The sequence below is a fragment of the Hesperophylax consimilis genome, chromosome 16, assembly GCF_061612785.1.
Source record: "Hesperophylax consimilis isolate HC1 chromosome 16, BYU_Hcon_1.0, whole genome shotgun sequence".
NCBI classification, from domain to species: Eukaryota; Metazoa; Arthropoda; class Insecta; order Trichoptera; family Limnephilidae; genus Hesperophylax; species Hesperophylax consimilis.
This window is the reverse complement of record NC_142851.1, coordinates 2,858,365-2,879,757: the sequence shown is the minus strand read 5'-3', so window position 1 is coordinate 2,879,757 and position 21,393 is coordinate 2,858,365. Positions and strand designations below refer to the sequence as shown.

The following is a 21,393-nucleotide window of genomic DNA, read 5'->3' as shown; positions in this document are numbered from 1 at the left end:
CTGGCGACAAGATGCCTGAAGCAAATAGGTATTGAAAATAGACTTTCATTTCCTATAGCAAGCAATGTCATTGAAAACGACTTTTACATGGACGACCTATTAACGGGAGGAAATGACGTTGAATCGTGCCACCTTCTAAAACAACAGGTAATCAGTTTACTAAAATCTGCAGGGATGAATCTAAGAAAATGGAGATCGAACGCGGCAGAATTATCTTCCGAACCAGGTCAAGATATGCAAGGATTGATATCTAAAGAACCCCAAGAAGAAAAAATACTAGGATTAATCTGAAACAGTGAGTTTGATTACTTTTCATATGTAGTGAAAAAACCAGTATGTACCGTACAAAGCAAACGGCGGATATTGTCAAGTATCGCCTCAACGTTCGATCCTTTAGGACTGCTAGGACCAGTAACGGTTGTAGCAAAACTAATTATGCAGAGATTATGGATATCTAAGACTTCCTGGGACGAAGAAATACCCGAGGGAATATTAAAAGATTGGGAAAATTACATGAAAAATTTATCTCAAATAAACCTGTTGAAAATAAAGAGAAGAATCTTGTGGGGTCAAAACGGCCTACAAATCCATGGTTTTTGCGACGCATCGGAAAAGGCCTACGGAGCCTGTGCGTATCTAGTATCCAGGGACGCCGAGGGTAAGATGCACTCTCAGTTAATATCTTCCAGGTCCAGGATAGCGCCATTAAAAAGCATATCCCTGCCAAAATTGGAACTTTGTGGTGCGGTGCTATTAACGAAATTATTAAAAAACATCAAAGAAGCGCTCAACATGGTTGAGGTGGATACATACTACTGGTGTGACTCTACCATCGCACTATGCTGGATAAGAGGACAGCCAGCTAGATGGAATACCTTTGTGGCCAACAGGGTTGCCGAGATACAAGAGGCCGGCGATCCCGCCCATTGGCGACATGTTTCATCGCAGGAAAACGCCGCTGATATTTTATCAAGAGGAGTTACAGCAAACAAACTATTACAAGCAGATATTTGGTGGAAGGGTCCAGATTGGCTAATAAGAGAGGCCGATCGCTGGCCGAAGCCAGAAAATTCCTGTATAAATCCTCCAGCGATAAAAACCAAGGCGGTATGCGTGTCTACTAATGTCACGGAGTGGGACATCTTTTCAAAATTTTCCTCTCTCAACAAGCTACAGAGAGTAACTGCATATATATTGCGTTTCTTTAATAATTGTAACACAAAAAACTGTAAATTAACCGGGAGGTTAAGCGTGCCGGAGCTGGACAATACATTGCATCGTCTAATAGCAATAATTCAACGCTACCATTTTAAGGATGAGTTCAGGGCTTTGAGTAATAAATGTTCACTGGATAAACGTAGCGTTATTTTGTCGCTTAATCCATTTATAAATAATGGATTAATTTGTGTCGGGGGCAGGCTAACAAAGGCGAAACATTTATCATACCAGCAACGACACCCAATAATTTTACCAAAAAATAATAAGTTAACAGAATTAATTATTCGACATCTTCATTATGTACATTTACATGCAGGGACACAAACTTTGTTATCTCTAGTGAGATTACAGTTCTGGCCGATTGCCGGAAAAACCACTGTTAAGCAAATATTACATAAATGTATAGTATGTTTCAGAAAAAATCCAGAAACCAGTCAAGTTATCATGGGTGACTTGCCGGAAAACAGAATAACACCTAGCAGGCCGTTCGAGGTTACCGGGATTGATTACGCAGGTCCTATCATGATGAAAAGCGGTATCACCAGGAAGGCTCCATTGGTGAAATCTTATTTATGCATTTTTGTTTGTTTCTCAACGAAAGCTGTGCATTTGGAACTGGTAACGGACCTCACCACTGACAACTTTTTAAATTGTTTAAAACGTTTCATTGCGCGGAGGGGCAAACCCTTTAAAATATATTCAGATAATGCGACCAATTTTAAGGGAGCATATAATCAACTGAGAGAATTGTATGATAAGTTAAAGAAATCTGATGACAAGATTCAAAAATATTTAGCTGATTTGTCAATACTGTGGGGATTTATCCCACCACGGTCACCGAATTTCGCTGGACTCTGGGAAGCAGCAGTGAAATCCGCCAAATATCATTTAAAAAGAATAACCGATAATTCAAGTTTAACCTTTGAACAATTATATACTTTATTGTGTCAGGTAGAATGCTGTTTAAATTCACGTCCGCTCACTCCTCTGTCCAACGATCCGACTGATCTGAATCCTTTGACTCCAAATCATTTCCTGATTGGCGGAGGGATAGCTTCTACCTCTGAGAAGGATGTTCGGGAGATACAATATAATCGATTGAATCAATATCAAAAATTAAATGCACTGATTCAAACATTTTGGTGCAGGTGGAAACTGGAATATCTTGCAGAATTACAAAGACGTACCAAATGGAAGGAAGACAAGGGCCTCAGGACTGTTGAAAGGGACGACATGGTCATATTAAAGGAGGACAACCTGCCGCCTAATATGTGGAAACTAGCCAGGATCCTAGCTACTCACCCTGGAGCTGACGGGAAAGGGCGGGTGGTTACCCTCAAAACCGCACAAGGAACATTGAAGAGACCTATCAGCAAAATATGTTTATTACCCATGGAAAGGGATTCAAGCATTGCTACAGGGACGCCCGATGTACCCCCCGGACTGAATAAATAAGTTCCTGCAGTCATAAAAAAGAGAAAAATCAAAAAACCACCTGAAGGGTGACCTTGGACCATCAAATTTTTGCTAGCAATCATAAAAAGGAGAAGAATTAGCAACCTACCTGAAGGATGACCTAGGAACATCGAATTAACTTGTTCATATTATGATTCTCTTATTTTAGAACTTTTTTTTCATATTCATCTCATGATTGTTTTTCAAATTAATTTGTCCATATTTATATTATGTTTATTTTTCAAATTATTTTTTGTTTATATTATGGTTATTTTTAAAAAATTATTTTTTTTGTTTATGTGTAAAAAAAAAAAAATTCTTCCGTGCTGTGGCAGCATGTTCCGACTTTAGCCAAGAATCAAACCAACGAAAATGCCACCTGTATCTGTATTGAGTAATTGAAATATCCGACAGATGTCTCCCTTAAGGGCAATAATTGTGATTATGTATCAATACATTCAAATGAATTAGTTTATAAATAGGCTTGCAAGCCCATTTTCTTTCTCTTCTCTCTCTAAATAACGGATCAATAACAACAATGAAATAATTACGGAATTCGAGGGTGGTCATTTTTTGTTACCAGTGATGTGTGTTCTAAAGAATAAAACTTATCAATTATATTTCGTAGTATCATTAATTTAACGAGGCCAATATTATAACAAATTTCTTCACATAACCGCCTTTGTTCAAAACTACAAGGAAAAATATTATCTATTAAATAAAATTATAAAACGTATTTTTCCCCTTTTTGGATTACAATGCTCAAAAAAGATTTTATATGTACAAACTAAATGTAACACGACCATTTGTAAAGATAATAGGTGAATGTGATAATTAGATAAGAACAAGATAATAGGTGAATGTGATAATTAGACAAGACAAGATAATACGTGAATGTGATAATTAAATAAAAACAAGATAATAGGTGAATTTGATAATTAGATTAGAACAAGAAAAATAAGTAATCACGCTATAAAGAGATAAATAAAATAAACATATATTTTTTATTGCCTATCTATTTATTGTTATTTTGTCTAATGTATTTTTATTATATGTCTGATTTATTTTTATTATTTATAGTTATTTAAAAATATGGAATGTATTGCATTGCACTACCCCAGCGTATATTCCGAAATGAACTATTATTTTAAATATAATAAAACATGAATTATACAAAAATTAGATCAAAACGGAGCATTAGCATTTCAGTAAAAAAGATTGGTAATAAAGAAGTAAGTTATAAAAAAAATTCAAATAATAACCACAAAAAAATAATAATAAGAAAAACAAAACTGACGGCCGGCATAGTCCAGTGGTAACGCATTGGACTGCCATTCCGAAGGTCGCGGGTTCGAACCCGGCGTGCGCAAGTAAATTTTATTTGATTAATTTGTGTTATTTCACAATTAATTAATTAAAATAATATATAGTATATTTGCGGCACGTTCCAGAGTGGAAGATACTACCAGTATCGCCCTGGTGTAAGACCACCATTCAGAATTGAAACGTTGCTCCAAATGGCTTTAGTCGTGTTTAGTGACTAGATCTGAATAGCCAGGTACTTCCCCACCTTCCTCTTTCCCTTCCCCACTTACCTTCAGCCTCACAACATCCCCCAATTGGGGATGCCATAGTCTCACTGGCTCCAGACGGGAGCAGTTGGAACTCTTGTGAGGTATTCACTATAAAAAAAAAAAAAAAACATGATTTATCCTAAAATATGATAAAAGATATATTTTGCAGTTTTTTTATACGCTACTGTCTATCTGACCAATATAAAGTAGAAAATCTTTTGATGTATGAGTGTGAAGTTGTTCCATTTTAGTATCTTTGTAATTACATTCTGAAACATTAAATTAGTATTTATGTATGTTTTTACGACTTGATTTCAAAACATCAATTTTTCTCTATTTTCTATAAATATAATATGCATGTATTATATACATAAACCTTCCGAATTTTTTTTTCTAAACGATTGTAAAAACACAATCAAAATCCAGTGCGTTGTTTAGAAGAACTAATCGCACAGACAGACTCAGATAGCGACTTTATTTTATACTATTTAGAGGTAAGTCTAATAGCCCTGGACAAGTCTAGTTTTTGTATGCGCGTTAAGCATACTTCGCAATTTTAACAATCACCATATCTTTCAAACTAACAGGTTTTTCACTTAACATAATTTAAACAGGATGAAGCTCGATATGAGGTGTAATGTTTTTAACGTTCCTTTCGTCAAAACAAAGGAAAGAAGCCAGATAGATCTTATTAACGGATTAATATTTTGCTCGTTTGTTTTGCATCTTCTCGCGGTTTATCAACCCTTCAATCTTAACGAATTAATATGTCACGTTGTGTCAATTTTTTTGTTTCGACAGGGATTAATTCATTGAAGGATCCTGTTAATTGGTTGTGGTAACTTTGGTTCTTTTTAGATGAGGCGTGTTACATTCTGTATGGTTTGAAAATAAGACAATGACCGACTACCCTGATTTTAACTACCTTTTCCTACCTTGTTTGCTCGCCCAAACGTTTCCGGTTGCTGCAGTTGATAATATGCTAATATAATGAGACAATTAATTACAAATTAAGTACATAAAATTCACTATAGACAATTCAATTCAAGATGCACAAGATTCTAAGTTAATGATTTGACTATGGATTGTTAGTTTTGTGAGTTATTTCTATGAGTAGGTATTTTCGGGAATAGCTAGAGACAAAACATGTGTTGCTTTCGATTGGTCTCCGTCCAAATCCCACCCATCAACGTGACCAGCTCGAGAGCAGCCAAGTTGATGGTCCAATCCCAACACCTCCAGAAATGAATTGAATATCGCTCAGCGACAGATGAGATAATGACATGTTTTGCCTCCTGCCGGAGGGTGATGAAGGTGGAATGTGGGTCCTTGGTGGTAGCTGTTGATGTTGATGTTGATGATGAATGATGAAGATTCATCTTATACCGTTAGGTACAAGGAGCTGCTCTGGTCCGGTGGCATGATAGCCTGGTGTCAGGAACCATTTGGGCCACGTGGGTAGCGCGAGGTTTAGGTCGCGTCAACCTCCCCCAAATCGATGATGAGTTGAGCTTCGCCAGCATGCCGAAAATTAGGAGTCCACTCTACTAACCTCAAACATAAACATATACTGAAGTGGTTTGCATCAGCAACGTCAGGAGTTCGGGAGTCCCGTGAACACCCCTCTGGTTTACGCTCGTAAGGATAATGATGAATTCAGCTTCAGTTTGTTCGACTTCGCCTCTGCAGTCACGCTACTCCAAATAGCTCCTGGCTCCAGTCTATACAGCTTCTCGTTCCAGTAGAGGTAATGACACATATTTATCATATGTACAATACAGAACATACTTCAAGTCTTTCGTCCACACTCAAAATAGTCATGTCAATATTTAATTTGGATGAGGGCGTCCATCCGACATAACGAATGTTTCCTAGACGGGAGATTTTACCCCACTTCAAAGTCATGGTCACTCGCTCTATCGTTTGTTACCCTCCGTTCGCTTCAAATATCAAAGAATGGTAGAAATTGATATCCTCGACTTCCGGCGCTAAGGATCAGGGATACTGGAATCATCAGGTCGTGAATCTGAAATCATCCGATCTCCGTCAGCTCAAACGGTTTCAGTCGGAGTCAATTTCCAACCTAATTCTGGATGACTTCTCCTCCTATAGTGGGGTAAATACTTATTGAATTTGACAGGAAGGACGTCAGAAAGCGCCGAAACAACTTCATATTAGTCACGATCCCTTCGTTCTGTCAGCGAGAAAATCCTCCTCACACGCCAGCCAAGAATAGCATAGCCCTTATCCGCTTTGTTCCTTCGTCTACCAGCTAACTCAAGTAGGAAAGCCCATTAGCAATTTTCGTTCCCTTCGATCTGAACTCAGTGAAAGCGTCCTCTCACCAGCTGAAAATACTCGAAACAGGGGTCTATTCCAGGTGACTATCTAAGGCTGGTCCGCCAACACCTTCGACAGAAACCGGTGCTTGTACGGGAATAACTCAACCACACCAATAGCAGGGGAAAAAGCCGGCGCTGCTATACTAAAATAGACGTTATATCGGTATCCAGGGTTATCGACTTTGCTAACACAAGAGTCCCTATTAGGCAAGCCAAATTACAAATTTCGTTCCCTTCGCTTTTGTCGCTTTGGTAAGATAGGACAGCCTACGGAAAATTCGTACACTCCGTCCCCGTCAAACTTATGAAAAATGAAAATCTCACTTCATAGAATAGGAATGCCAGACAGATGAATTCTCCCGGCGGCTAGCTGTAACCCGCTGCGTTATCCCGATTCAAAATGAATGAAAAGAGTGATGTTTGAATAAGTTATATTTAATTAAATATATTTTATGAATTCCGTATAACCTAATCGTTAAATATTATTACTGGAGAATTATTAAATCATCTTAAATTGCAGAAAACAAAATTGTCTAGCTCATAAACAATGTCTATTGTTGAATGATCTTAAGCGGCTTCAGGGTAACCGCTCTTAGTCCTTTTGTAATCGCCAAGACCCGGTCACTTCAACGCATTAGGTGATTTATGGCCTCCCTTGCTAACAGGTCCGGACCTATAGTGCTCAAGTTAAATACCCTTACTTCAAAATACAATTGGACTATTCGGTTTACATTAAGGAAATAAGTGTTAATAATTAGATTATAATAGACTTACCGATACATCTTAGTGTCAACAATCCAAATAATTATAAAAAAACAAACACAGTCACATGCAGAAAACTCATGCTGTTAGAAAACCGCACCTTCTACACTAAAAGATTTTAGCCGTGTTTGCGTCCCGACGATTAATTCTTGTTGACGCGCTTCTTAGTTTTTACTAACTCGACTATCTTAAAACGCTGACCGATCCTGATTATTCCTGACCGTCTCCCACCGTTTTCAAAACCTGACTATCAAAACTGACTACCCGCCCGCGCTCCTTAACCACGACTATCGACTTGCTTCTTCCGACCTTCAACGCTGACTGTCTTGACCGTCTCCCCGCGCTTTCAAATCCAGACTCCCAAAAACAGACTACCCGCCCGCGCTCCTTAACCACGACTATCGACTTGCTTCTTCCGACCTTCAACGCTGACTGTCTTGACCGTCTCCCCGCGCTTTCAAATCCAGACTCCCCCTTCTCAAACCAACCCCCCAAATCACCATATGCGATTTCTAATTTATGTTCTTTTGAATTCTGAATGCTTTTTGTTTTCAAAAGACAGAAATGCACTAAAGGAACACATCAATTATGGCCCTAGAACCTGTCACATTAATTTTAAATCGTTTCAAAACCAATAAATTGTTACTTCTCCAGTAAAGTCTAATTCTTTGTTCAAAGGATGAAACTTGACTACCCCCAGTCCAGCGGCGTGTTGGCCCACCAGCATTTTGGCCTCTTTTCAAATTACCAACCTAATTCTAGAATGTAGTAAATAATTATGATGTGATAGTTTTAATTTTTTTAATCTTCTTGCGAGATTTTAATTTAATTAGGCAAATTCGAAACTCGTCCTGTTAAAATGTTATTTACCTCGCTATTCATAATTATAATTCGTCTGAATCCTTAGAAAATTACGTAACTATATTTAACGGCGTATTTCATACTTAGAAAGCCTCTTAGTAGCATTGCTCAACCTAGTTGAATTGTTTCTTATCGACCTCGTTAGGTTTTTTTTCCTATCCCCCCCCCTACTCTGGCAAATCCATTGCTACCCCACTGAATAAAATCTAAGAATTCAAACGACCATCACGGAGGTCTGTGACGATACAGCGCATGTTCCTATTTTTTTTTCTCTACCCTAATAAATCTAAACACTTGTTTCTAAAGCAGCTTTAAGGCCAACATCTGGTAAACTCCTACTTCGTGAAATCAACTGAAAAATTCTTTCTAACCATAATAAATCAACAATAACAAAAATTTATCCCAGGGCGAGTCCATCACAGCTCCCTTCTGGAAAAATAATAGTGGGAGTAGATACGGAGATAAGCTATTGTCAGCTATTATTGTTCCATCACCCTTAGCAGCAGAACACGTTTGAACTCGCCAATAATACATTTTTTTTTCCCAAACCTTCCTAGGTTTCACTTGCTCCCCACTGCTCTGTTCTTGTTGTTAAAATTGTTAAAAACTCCTAATCCCTTTTACCTTTTATGTTATTTTTTTTTTTTTTTTTATATATTTATTTTTTTTCTACGAAAGATTTCCCAATCCGCCCCTGTCTCACTTGACGTTATATCTTATCTTTCTCCCTAGGCCGAACGCTATCAGTTAAACCTCTGGTTTGTCCGTTATGGGGCCCTTTTGTTAACTTTTTGTGTGTTCCTGCCGTTGTTAATTGTTTTATGACTGAGCATACAGTAACCAAGATCTTGAGAGTTATTTCGCACTAATTATTTGCATTTTTAAGCGTTGGGTAATTTGTTTTGATGTTTTAATTCATGTGAATAGGACTCCTTCTATATGAACAATCTATTAGTGTACCTATATGTTTTGCGGTAATTCAGTTCCGTCTAATTAGAGTGGATAATCTCTTTACCAATTTAATTGATAAATTATTTCTCGTAAAACCGTGTGCCTTATTTCCTATTCCTCCTTACAGGACGCCTAATAATAATAATTATTATTATTGAATAATTTATATAGCGCCGTTTTCGTGAAAGGCTACATCAAGGAACCTAATGTTGTAGTAGCTACTTATATTTTGATAAGAGTTTTGTTGAACAACTAAGTCGTATTATGGGAAAGGAAGTGTGGAGGGGGAGGGGAAGGAAAAAGGGGTAAACTATACAAATGAAATCTCTTTCAAACTACGCTGTCTTACATTAGCCAAACAATAACGGTGAATGGTGATCAGAACTCAAACATTGACCTCAGCGTGTCTTAGGCTATACTCTAATAGCTGGCGACCCACTTCTCAAAGGTACCGTGACCTACCAGAACCCACCACGCCTGAAGGAAAACGAACTGAGACTTCCCAACACTTCCAGATACTGTTCCAGCGTATTCACTTCTGTGAACCTACTTTACTGTCTCTAAATGGGGAAAGTAATTGCATCCCATATCACGATGCTGACGCGAAAATGTGTCATGTAAGTTTCGTCTGATGAAGCCCTCCTTCCACGTGCTGTCAGACCTACACTTCACCTCTTAGAATCTGTTGTAATTAAGCCAAGATTGCGTTGGCTTACATCAGGTTCCAGGTCGACGCCATTGGAGTATTTGATAGAACTTTAACGGGTTTATTCCTACGGAATATCGCGCGAACATCTCTTCCACATAACCTTGCAGGAACCTCGCAGGTTACCTTCAGCTAGACGCCTTCAACAGCGAATTACGCTCTTTTCATCCCAGAGTCACTCATGTCTTCTCACCCTGTCTGTCATTCCCCTTTTCATTGCATAAAACCGCGAAAGGGTGAAGCTTTCAGTACGCCGCGCTGAACTGTCCAGTTTATGTTGGAGTCTTCGTCCACGCGATAGCGCAGGAAAAAAAAACCATTTCGGCTTGCTAATATTTGTGTGATATTATTTTGACAGCGAAACTATCTAATTCTCCAATTATGAAGTTTAATCGTTGGTCGAAAATCGGGACAAAGGAAGGTTTAGTAATGTTGACAACACTACCGAGGTAATTAATGTTGATTCGATGGGGAGTCTGAAAAGTATCAGGGAAACCCTAGGTATAAATATGTTTATATGTATACATATTTTTTTTTTTCACGAACCCTTTATTCATAATACGCAACTTTTATTGTTCACTGAATTTTTTCTAACATTTCAAGATAATATAAATCTGTTCCGTCGACCCACTTATAAATGGTCAAGTTCATAATAAGTGACGTAATAAGCTATTATTTGGTTTTGTCCCCCCCGGGAAGAGGCTCCGGTCTAGTAGTACAATACATCTTTGTTTAGATTTTACAACCGCCTTAACTTTCTCACCGTACGTATTATTGACTTTAAAATGTTTTGTTTAAATTGCACTCTCCCTTCAAAGTTGAACTTCAAAAAAAACTGTTATCATAAGTGATTTTTTTTTGTTGTCCCTGGTTTTCTACCCCCAAAGTAACACGGGTATGTGCCTAGCATGGTGGTCGAAAAAATACTAAATGCATTTAATAAATAATTTCAATGAATAAGGAAACATAAAAAAAAGTTTTATCTGTTAATTCAGTCCTTATCGGAGGTTGGACATCAGCCTCTAGAATGAACTGGGTTTGTGTCTACTACTTGAAGAAACTATTTTCTCCCTCCACAATGTAATACCTTTAATAACTATGTCTTATCGGAGGTTGGATGACAATACAAAATTTTGTTTTACAATTTTATTTAAAATTTAAATAATCTAATTTATTCCCTACTGATAAATTCACGGATATTTTTATTACGGATACAATTTTATTTAAAATTTAAATAAACTAATTTATTCTCTGCTTATAATTCACAGATATTTTTATTTCGGATAATTTGCATTTAAAGCAAATAAACTAATGCGCTGGTTTAGGTCTACTACTGAAGGAACTATTTTCTCCCTCCACAATGTAATACCTTTAATAACTATGTCTTATCGGAGGTTGGATGACAATACAAAATTTTGTTTTACAATTTTATTTAAAATTTAAATAATCTAATTTATTCCCGACTGATAAATTCACGGATATTTTTATTACGGATATTTAGCATTTAAAGCAAATAAACTAATGCGCTGGTGTTAGGTCTACTACTGAAGGGACTATTTTCTCCCTCCACAATGTAATACCTTTACTCACTGTGTCCTATCGGAGGTTGGATAACATCATAAAATTTCGTTCGTATATTTTTATTTGGAATTTAAATAAACTGATTTTTACCCTACTGATAAATTCACGTATAGCTCACTATTATTGTAGAAATTCACTACTTTTCGCAGTTTTGTATTTAAAATACTGAACTGTTAGCCCTAGCTTTTTATATATTTTTTCCATTGTCTTGAACCAAACAGAATGTAAAACATTTTAAAACCCCACCTCCTGGTCACGGCACCACTGTAATGTTTTTAACGTTCCTTTCGTCAAAACAAAGGAAAGAAGCCAGATAGATCTTATTAACGGATTAATATTTTGCTCGTTTGTTTTGCATCTTCTCGCGGTTTATCAACCCTTCAATCTTAACGAATTAATATGTCACGTTGTGTCAATTTTTTTGTTTCGACAGGGATTAATTCATTGAAGGATCCTGTTAATTGGTTGTGGTAACTTTGGTTCTTTTTAGATGAGGCGTGTTACATTCTGTATGGTTTGAAAATAAGACAATGACCGACTACCCTGATTTTAACTACCTTTTCCTACCTTGTTTGCTCGCCCAAACGTTTCCGGTTGCTGCAGTTGATAATATGCTAATATAATGAGACAATTAATTACAAATTAAGTACATAAAATTCACTATAGACAATTCAATTCAAGATGCACAAGATTCTAAGTTAATGATTTGACTATGGATTGTTAGTTTTGTGAGTTATTTCTATGAGTAGGTATTTTCGGGAATAGCTAGAGACAAAACATGTGTTGCTTTCGATTGGTCTCCGTCCAAATCCCACCCATCAACGTGACCAGCTCGAGAGCAGCCAAGTTGATGGTCCAATCCCAACACCTCCAGAAATGAATTGAATATCGCTCAGCGACAGATGAGATAATGACATGTTTTGCCTCCTGCCGGAGGGTGATGAAGGTGGAATGTGGGTCCTTGGTGGTAGCTGTTGATGTTGATGTTGATGATGAATGATGAAGATTCATCTTATACCGTTAGGTACAAGGAGCTGCTCTGGTCCGGTGGCATGATAGCCTGGTGTCAGGAACCATTTGGGCCACGTGGGTAGCGCGAGGTTTAGGTCGCGTCAACCTCCCCCAAATCGATGATGAGTTGAGCTTCGCCAGCATGCCGAAAATTAGGAGTCCACTCTACTAACCTCAAACATAAACATATACTGAAGTGGTTTGCATCAGCAACGTCAGGAGTTCGGGAGTCCCGTGAACACCCCTCTGGTTTACGCTCGTAAGGATAATGATGAATTCAGCTTCAGTTTGTTCGACTTCGCCTCTGCAGTCACGCTACTCCAAATAGCTCCTGGCTCCAGTCTATACAGCTTCTCGTTCCAGTAGAGGTAATGACACATATTTATCATATGTACAATACAGAACATACTTCAAGTCTTTCGTCCACACTCAAAATAGTCATGTCAATATTTAATTTGGATGAGGGCGTCCATCCGACATAACGAATGTTTCCTAGACGGGAGATTTTACCCCACTTCAAAGTCATGGTCACTCGCTCTATCGTTTGTTACCCTCCGTTCGCTTCAAATATCAAAGAATGGTAGAAATTGATATCCTCGACTTCCGGCGCTAAGGATCAGGGATACTGGAATCATCAGGTCGTGAATCTGAAATCATCCGATCTCCGTCAGCTCAAACGGTTTCAGTCGGAGTCAATTTCCAACCTAATTCTGGATGACTTCTCCTCCTATAGTGGGGTAAATACTTATTGAATTTGACAGGAAGGACGTCAGAAAGCGCCGAAACAACTTCATATTAGTCACGATCCCTTCGTTCTGTCAGCGAGAAAATCCTCCTCACACGCCAGCCAAGAATAGCATAGCCCTTATCCGCTTTGTTCCTTCGTCTACCAGCTAACTCAAGTAGGAAAGCCCATTAGCAATTTTCGTTCCCTTCGATCTGAACTCAGTGAAAGCGTCCTCTCACCAGCTGAAAATACTCGAAACAGGGGTCTATTCCAGGTGACTATCTAAGGCTGGTCCGCCAACACCTTCGACAGAAACCGGTGCTTGTACGGGAATAACTCAACCACACCAATAGCAGGGGAAAAAGCCGGCGCTGCTATACTAAAATAGACGTTATATCGGTATCCAGGGTTATCGACTTTGCTAACACAAGAGTCCCTATTAGGCAAGCCAAATTACAAATTTCGTTCCCTTCGCTTTTGTCGCTTTGGTAAGATAGGACAGCCTACGGAAAATTCGTACACTCCGTCCCCGTCAAACTTATGAAAAATGAAAATCTCACTTCATAGAATAGGAATGCCAGACAGATGAATTCTCCCGGCGGCTAGCTGTAACCCGCTGCGTTATCCCGATTCAAAATGAATGAAAAGAGTGATGTTTGAATAAGTTATATTTAATTAAATATATTTTATGAATTCCGTATAACCTAATCGTTAAATATTATTACTGGAGAATTATTAAATCATCTTAAATTGCAGAAAACAAAATTGTCTAGCTCATAAACAATGTCTATTGTTGAATGATCTTAAGCGGCTTCAGGGTAACCGCTCTTAGTCCTTTTGTAATCGCCAAGACCCGGTCACTTCAACGCATTAGGTGATTTATGGCCTCCCTTGCTAACAGGTCCGGACCTATAGTGCTCAAGTTAAATACCCTTACTTCAAAATACAATTGGACTATTCGGTTTACATTAAGGAAATAAGTGTTAATAATTAGATTATAATAGACTTACCGATACATCTTAGTGTCAACAATCCAAATAATTATAAAAAAACAAACACAGTCACATGCAGAAAACTCATGCTGTTAGAAAACCGCACCTTCTACACTAAAAGATTTTAGCCGTGTTTGCGTCCCGACGATTAATTCTTGTTGACGCGCTTCTTAGTTTTTACTAACTCGACTATCTTAAAACGCTGACCGATCCTGATTATTCCTGACCGTCTCCCACCGTTTTCAAAACCTGACTATCAAAACTGACTACCCGCCCGCGCTCCTTAACCACGACTATCGACTTGCTTCTTCCGACCTTCAACGCTGACTGTCTTGACCGTCTCCCCGCGCTTTCAAATCCAGACTCCCCCTTCTCAAACCAACCCCCCAAATCACCATATGCGATTTCTAATTTATGTTCTTTTGAATTCTGAATGCTTTTTGTTTTCAAAAGACAGAAATGCACTAAAGGAACACATCAATTATGGCCCTAGAACCTGTCACATTAATTTTAAATCGTTTCAAAACCAATAAATTGTTACTTCTCCAGTAAAGTCTAATTCTTTGTTCAAAGGATGAAACTTGACTACCCCCAGTCCAGCGGCGTGTTGGCCCACCAGCATTTTGGCCTCTTTTCAAATTACCAACCTAATTCTAGAATGTAGTAAATAATTATGATGTGATAGTTTTAATTTTTTTAATCTTCTTGCGAGATTTTAATTTAATTAGGCAAATTCGAAACTCGTCCTGTTAAAATGTTATTTACCTCGCTATTCATAATTATAATTCGTCTGAATCCTTAGAAAATTACGTAACTATATTTAACGGCGTATTTCATACTTAGAAAGCCTCTTAGTAGCATTGCTCAACCTAGTTGAATTGTTTCTTATCGACCTCGTTAGGTTTTTTTTCCTATCCCCCCCCTACTCTGGCAAATCCATTGCTACCCCACTGAATAAAATCTAAGAATTCAAACGACCATCACGGAGGTCTGTGACGATACAGCGCATGTTCCTATTTTTTTTTCTCTACCCTAATAAATCTAAACACTTGTTTCTAAAGCAGCTTTAAGGCCAACATCTGGTAAACTCCTACTTCGTGAAATCAACTGAAAAATTCTTTCTAACCATAATAAATCAACAATAACAAAAATTTATCCCAGGGCGAGTCCATCACAGAGGTTCTTGAGGTGATTAAATCACTAAACGGCGTCATTTAAAATTAACAGTTTATATATTATTGTTACCTTATCAAAGAAAGAAAACACTTTGGGTTGAAATATTTTTTTTTAAACCACATTATTTCAGTTTTGCACGTCGATTGATTTTGGTTGATTTCAACCTTTACTAGGACATTAAATAGTTTATATGTTTATTGTCCTGACGAAGGTTGAGGTCAACCGAAACCGCTCAAACGTCTACAAACATATAAAGTGGTTTTATACAAAGAACTTTCTTCATTACAAAATTTTCATAAAGACCCAGTGGCAACGTGTATAATATTGAATTATATACGTATCGACTCGTAACCATGGAATAAAGGAGAATGCAAGAAATGCCTTGTGGATGTGGTTCATGATCCAAATATTTGTCCAATCGTTCATTTAATTTCCAATACAAAACTGTGTTTTACGAAATTTTAATGGGATGGAGATCTATGATTGCGGGCGAGTGTAAGTGATACAGATCGCTGGGTAGTGGGCTAAATGGAACATTTGTTTCCATCCAAATTTGTATGGAAGCCAATTCTAGTTTTCTTCTGTACAGGGCCAGCCATGTGCAGGCACAACTGGAGCAGTCTGCTCGGGGCGCGAACTTGCCGATACGCCAAGGAGCGAAGGAGCCAAGGCGCTGATAATACCTTGGGGTTTTTATTGGTGCCAGGCGTCGTTTGGCTCTTTCGCCCTTAAAGTATGGGGTAGCTGTGACGTACGAATGTCTGTTTGTTTGTCGGAAAACAATGCTGATTGAGTTTGTTTTGAAGGTCATATTATATTCGCTTTTGAAATTCTACGGTAGATAGAATTTATCAATACGAAAGAATTGTTAACAAATTGTAAAAGATTGGCGCGAGTTTTAAAAAATGCACACGCAAACGATAAGATAAAATTTTTGCACGGGGATCGGAACTCATTATCGTGAAAAGGGCCAACGTAATTAATAAAAAATATCGTAAATTAATGCTTGTTTTTGGAACATAATATTTTTAATTTTGTATTTTTTTGGAACGAAACCAACATTAAATGATAATTAATTATGTAGACTAGATTTCTTGAACATAATTAGGGATCTGTCAATCATTTTTGATTCCAGAGTTAAGTCTGCTACCAATTATATTATTATTAATTGTGGTCCGCAATAACCAATATACGTATAAATAAATAAAGAAGTTTTCTTTAAATTAAAATAAAATAAATATGATAATGGTTTCTTGTGTATAGTGAATTGAAGATATATGAATTTTTAAAGAAAATAAACATTCATGTCATGAATTTATTGTAATATAAAAAATAATTTCTCCAATGTTATGAATTTATTGTAATGTAAAAAGTAATTTCTCCAATGATATGAATTTATTGTAATGTAAAAAGTAATTTCTCCAATGATATGAATTTATTATAATGTAAAAAGTAATTTCTCAAATGATATGAATTTATTGTAATGTAAAAAGTAATTTCTCAAATGATATGAATTTATTATAATGTAAAAAGTTATTTCTCCAATGATATGAATTTATTGTAATGTAAAAAGTAATTTCTCCAATGATATGAATTTATTGTAATGTAAAAAGTAATTTCTCCAATGACATGAATTTATTGTTTTGTATTTGTGTTACATTACACACTTCATATGAACTAAACCTAACAATTTGATCATACCTTCCCAGTTGGACAGTCAAAGATTCATTATTCTGTAATTGTATTTTTTCAGTATCAATGTTGTGTCAAAATTTTAAAGCAATCGGTGAAAAACTTTCCGAGATGTAAGATTTTGATAAACGAACACTTACATTTTTATTTATACTTATAGAATATAGATAGATTACTAGTTTTAGTCGCAATATTGTTTGCCAATCAGTTTGTGGTTTTATTGCGGAGTGTAATCAATATTTGACACAACTAATTGCTATAACTAATAGCTGTAGTTAACAGTGAATTGGAAAGGATTATGACTTACCCTTCGCCTTTTCGACACTCCGTGGTCATCACTGCACGGCTTCCGTAATAGACTCGAATTAAACGCACTGAAGGAACACGTTTACTGTGCCGGTTTTCTTAACCGACTGGTCACGTAAACATAAATTGTTACAAATGTCATTGATGAAGGTACTCCACACTGTCAGACAGGGACAGGTAATTGGATAACAGTTTGGGTGGGAAAGCAGAAACATATGTAAGAGGGAGATACATATAGTTGCGTCAACACAAGTAGTGTGTTGTCTTTGAAAATATTCTAGATTTCACCATTGGTGTAATTAGGGACGTAGTTAGGCACCCGTTTAATTATATTCCTTTTAATAACTGGTTACAAATAATTGCCAACAGCCTGTGAAACTGGGAAATAATAATATGCTAAAGAAAAACATTACTTACTTACAGTTCACAGATCGTTAGACACGACAATAGTTCTAGTATGGAAGCATGTTGCAATATATGTTATGTACAAAAATTCAGAATCCTGTTCATTTAAGCCTGTTTTATTTTTACGGTATATCTGATTTAATATTTGTAGGGCAATAAGATTTTGAGTCAGATTGTTTTGAATGATGTGGTATTTTATTTATTTTTCAATAAATTATAAAATTAAACGAGGTGTAAAATTTTACGAAGTTTAAGCAATATTCTTTTATTTATTATAATTTGTAATGGATTTGTGGCTAAAATGAAATACTTAATGTACTCATACCTTCATCCGCCGAAGTAAGATTCAACGTATTCACACGTAAAAAAACCTTTAGAATTATTTGACCCTTTCACATCTGCATTATTTTTTCCACTATATAAAATATGTAATGCTTGATAATACCTCAGAAAATTATTTGAAAATTTTTGGTGTTTAATTTTTTAGATATTATTCTATGTTAATTTGGATTAACACTGGGCGTCAGAGGGTATTTTTTAAATAGTAAGGTAAAATAAACATAACAAAAACGTAATACAAATAACTGTTTCATGTCTCTAAGGTACAAACAAATAACATTCTAACTAAAATTCATTCAGAAATAAAGAAATAATCTAGGATAATAAATCTTTAAAAATTCGCCATACTAGTCGAAAACATGTCCGTCACTACCAGTGTTAATTTGAATGAACATTGAAATTCATTTACAATATTCTGGCAAATGACTGTGAACAGTGAATTGAACTGATGTTATTATTATAGAACACATCTTAATGCGTTAAAATATTTGTAATTCGAGTAGAAAATATTGATACCTTACCTTAAATTAAGTAATCAATAAAGGCAGAAATTCGATGAAACTCACAATCAGCAGAAGTCAAAATATTTATCGTTGTTGTGGCGGGAATAAGGATTTCAACAAAGCGGAAAAACGCCACAGAAAAGACTACAAGCCATAAGAAAACAAAAACATGACTTTTCTAAATCGTTACGGTAAAAAAATCACAAAGTTCATGTTAATTTGAATTAACACTAGGGCTGAAAGGGTTAAATATAACAAGAAATATCACAGGCCATTTGTTTCACAACAATTCATCAATTTTCATGGTTAAAGTTCTATTCAAGTTCTGTTATTATATCATTACGGGCCAATTGTTGCACAGAACTTGAAAAAAACTTTCACGGAACTTGAAAATTAACCATGAAAATTGATGAATTGTTCAAATTCTGTGAAACAAGCCGTCCTAATGTTTTTAAAGTTCACGAGGTGAATATCTTATCATAAAGCCTTGATTTCTCTTTCTTTTTAATCTATTTATTAGTTTCTACGCCAATGTTTTTTTTTTTTTTTTTTTTATTTGGTACATTATTTTGTTACAATTTATGTTTTCCAGTAATGTAGGCCTCACTGGGTGGCTTGCCCGTGCTGAGGCCTTCATTGTACATGATGTAAGAATACAGCATGACATAAGAATTTTGTCACAGTTTTCACAGTCCTCACTAAATTTCCTGTTCTGAGGCGGCCTGAAAATTTGTATTTCTTCGCATACATATCGTACATGGCTCCAATATACTTAGAATCTTTATTTTATGGTTGGAAATAATGCACGTGTACGTCGGTCGCTTGCGGTAATATGTAGGTGAATTAATGAAGAGCTGTAGTGCCACGCGATTCGCCACACGCTGCATACGAGCCCAGCTGGCAGCGCTACGTCGTCGGTCGACCGACGGTACGCATGGCACTAATTCCAGTTAGAGGTGCCGTGCAGTACATTTATCTCAGTGATTCGAATTACAAAGGGGCGCGGGGATAAAGTTTGGAAGTTTCAGTCAATGTTAATTAAATCCGGAGTACATATACTTTTCGAGAGGAGGGCCGCATACGAAGATATCAAAATTCATCTTTAATAATTAATGTTGAAAAATTTACTGTATGTATTGCAATATGTATTTTTACACAAGTACCTATCTTTATTTGACAGTTAGTTCACATTACTTTCGCATTTGGTGAAAATTTTGTGGTGGACAAACATTTTAATAATTTTTCCACCGAGAGTGAATTTTTTCTTTGCTAAAAATCGATATAAATTTACCAGATAACCATTATTAAAGTCATTTTATGACGAGATTACCATCGTTTTGTAGACTTTAAAGCACAATTCCGAAGGGGTAATTTAATAAATCTAATATGGACTTGAATATTTTAGAATCGGCAAATTTTTCTTCGAAAGATGATCTTAACTCACCAATCTTATCCAAGAAAGAAAGAAAACGTTTATACAAAGGTAATATAATACATCATTGTCTAAACATCAATCTTCTTTCAGTCCAACTCTAGAAATCTGGCTATTAGTAAGCCCGATAACGAGCTACGCGGCAAGCTACAGAAGGCCAGAGAAAAATATTTGTCACCTGTGTCATCTTTATGCCATTGTTTTCTTTTTTCTGCCTATATCACGTTATTTTGTAAATTGTTTTCTTTATCTGTTTACTATAGATAAGCGAAATCGCAGATAATCCGTAAAAAATGGAGGATAACTCCAGTTAGTGTGTCTTTGTACATGTAAATACTTACATATATTTTTTTAAACTTTGTTTTAAATTTGTGGTGGAAGTTGCAGAATTTACACTGCTTGCAAAAAAATTGCGTTCAAGTTAATAATTCCACGAAACAACTCTTAACTTCGGGGGAGAAAGAAAAATCACGCACACAATAAACTATTAGGTTATCAGTTTGGTTTTTATTTTAAATTATTTCCTAACCTTCAAACTTAACTTGACAAACGACATGGTGAGATTTTAAACTTTGATTGAGAAAAAAATTACGGTAATTATTCGGAATCGCTGGACAATCAGAAGGTTTTATTAAAAAATATTTCGTATAATCCGTGTCCAGCGATTCCGAATATTTACCAAAATTACTTTTGTGCATCTTTTACTATCGCCTTCGACATGAATAGATGTTTATTGTAGTACTTAAGTTGGAACTACGTATTATTTTTGAAAAACTTTAGCGTATGAAGCGTGCAGCAGAGTTCTGCAATTTAAATTAATTGACCCCAATCGCAGTGTATATTCATTAAAGCAGGGACTACATCAGGACAACCTGTTCCAAAGGGTAACCCAAACCGGCGTTGCAGAACCTAATTTTCTACACAAATAGCACTGCGTATGAATGCTAATAAAACATAATTCCACAACGTTGATATCAAAAACACATTCGCTTTCACAATCATCTAATAAAATATATTATATTGGATGTCATGTAACAAACGTAAACATATTAAAAATCACAATAGATTTCGTCATAGAAACTGCATAATTTACCAATTTTAAATCTATTAATATACTTGTGTAGGTACGCAGTTTATGCGTGATGGATAGTTTATGGATATATTAGTATATTTTGATGGGGTTTGATTACATACCTCCGCGGCAAAAGCGGTAAATGGTTTCCGAAAAGCCACAGTCGCTTTTCACCGAACCATTTCTCCATGCAGGTCGCCACCGTGGATTGTTTGCACAGACAACAATAATAAAACACACGACTCGATGAACTATAATATTATCTTCTGTCGAAGTGGCCATTCGCGA

General features: G+C 36.3%; 1 protein-coding gene across 1 annotated transcript in view; it reads right to left on the bottom strand.

The window, feature by feature from the left end:
• LOC149416552 (cyclin-dependent kinase-like 4) overlaps positions 1-21,393 on the bottom strand; it is a 104,139-nt gene extending 82,746 nt beyond the window's left edge. The window contains exon 1 of the mRNA XM_089640812.1: positions 21,228-21,393. Coding sequence (XP_089496938.1) covers positions 21,228-21,295 — 68 coding nt within the window. The 5' untranslated portion in view covers positions 21,296-21,393. The remainder of the gene's footprint in view (positions 1-21,227) is intronic.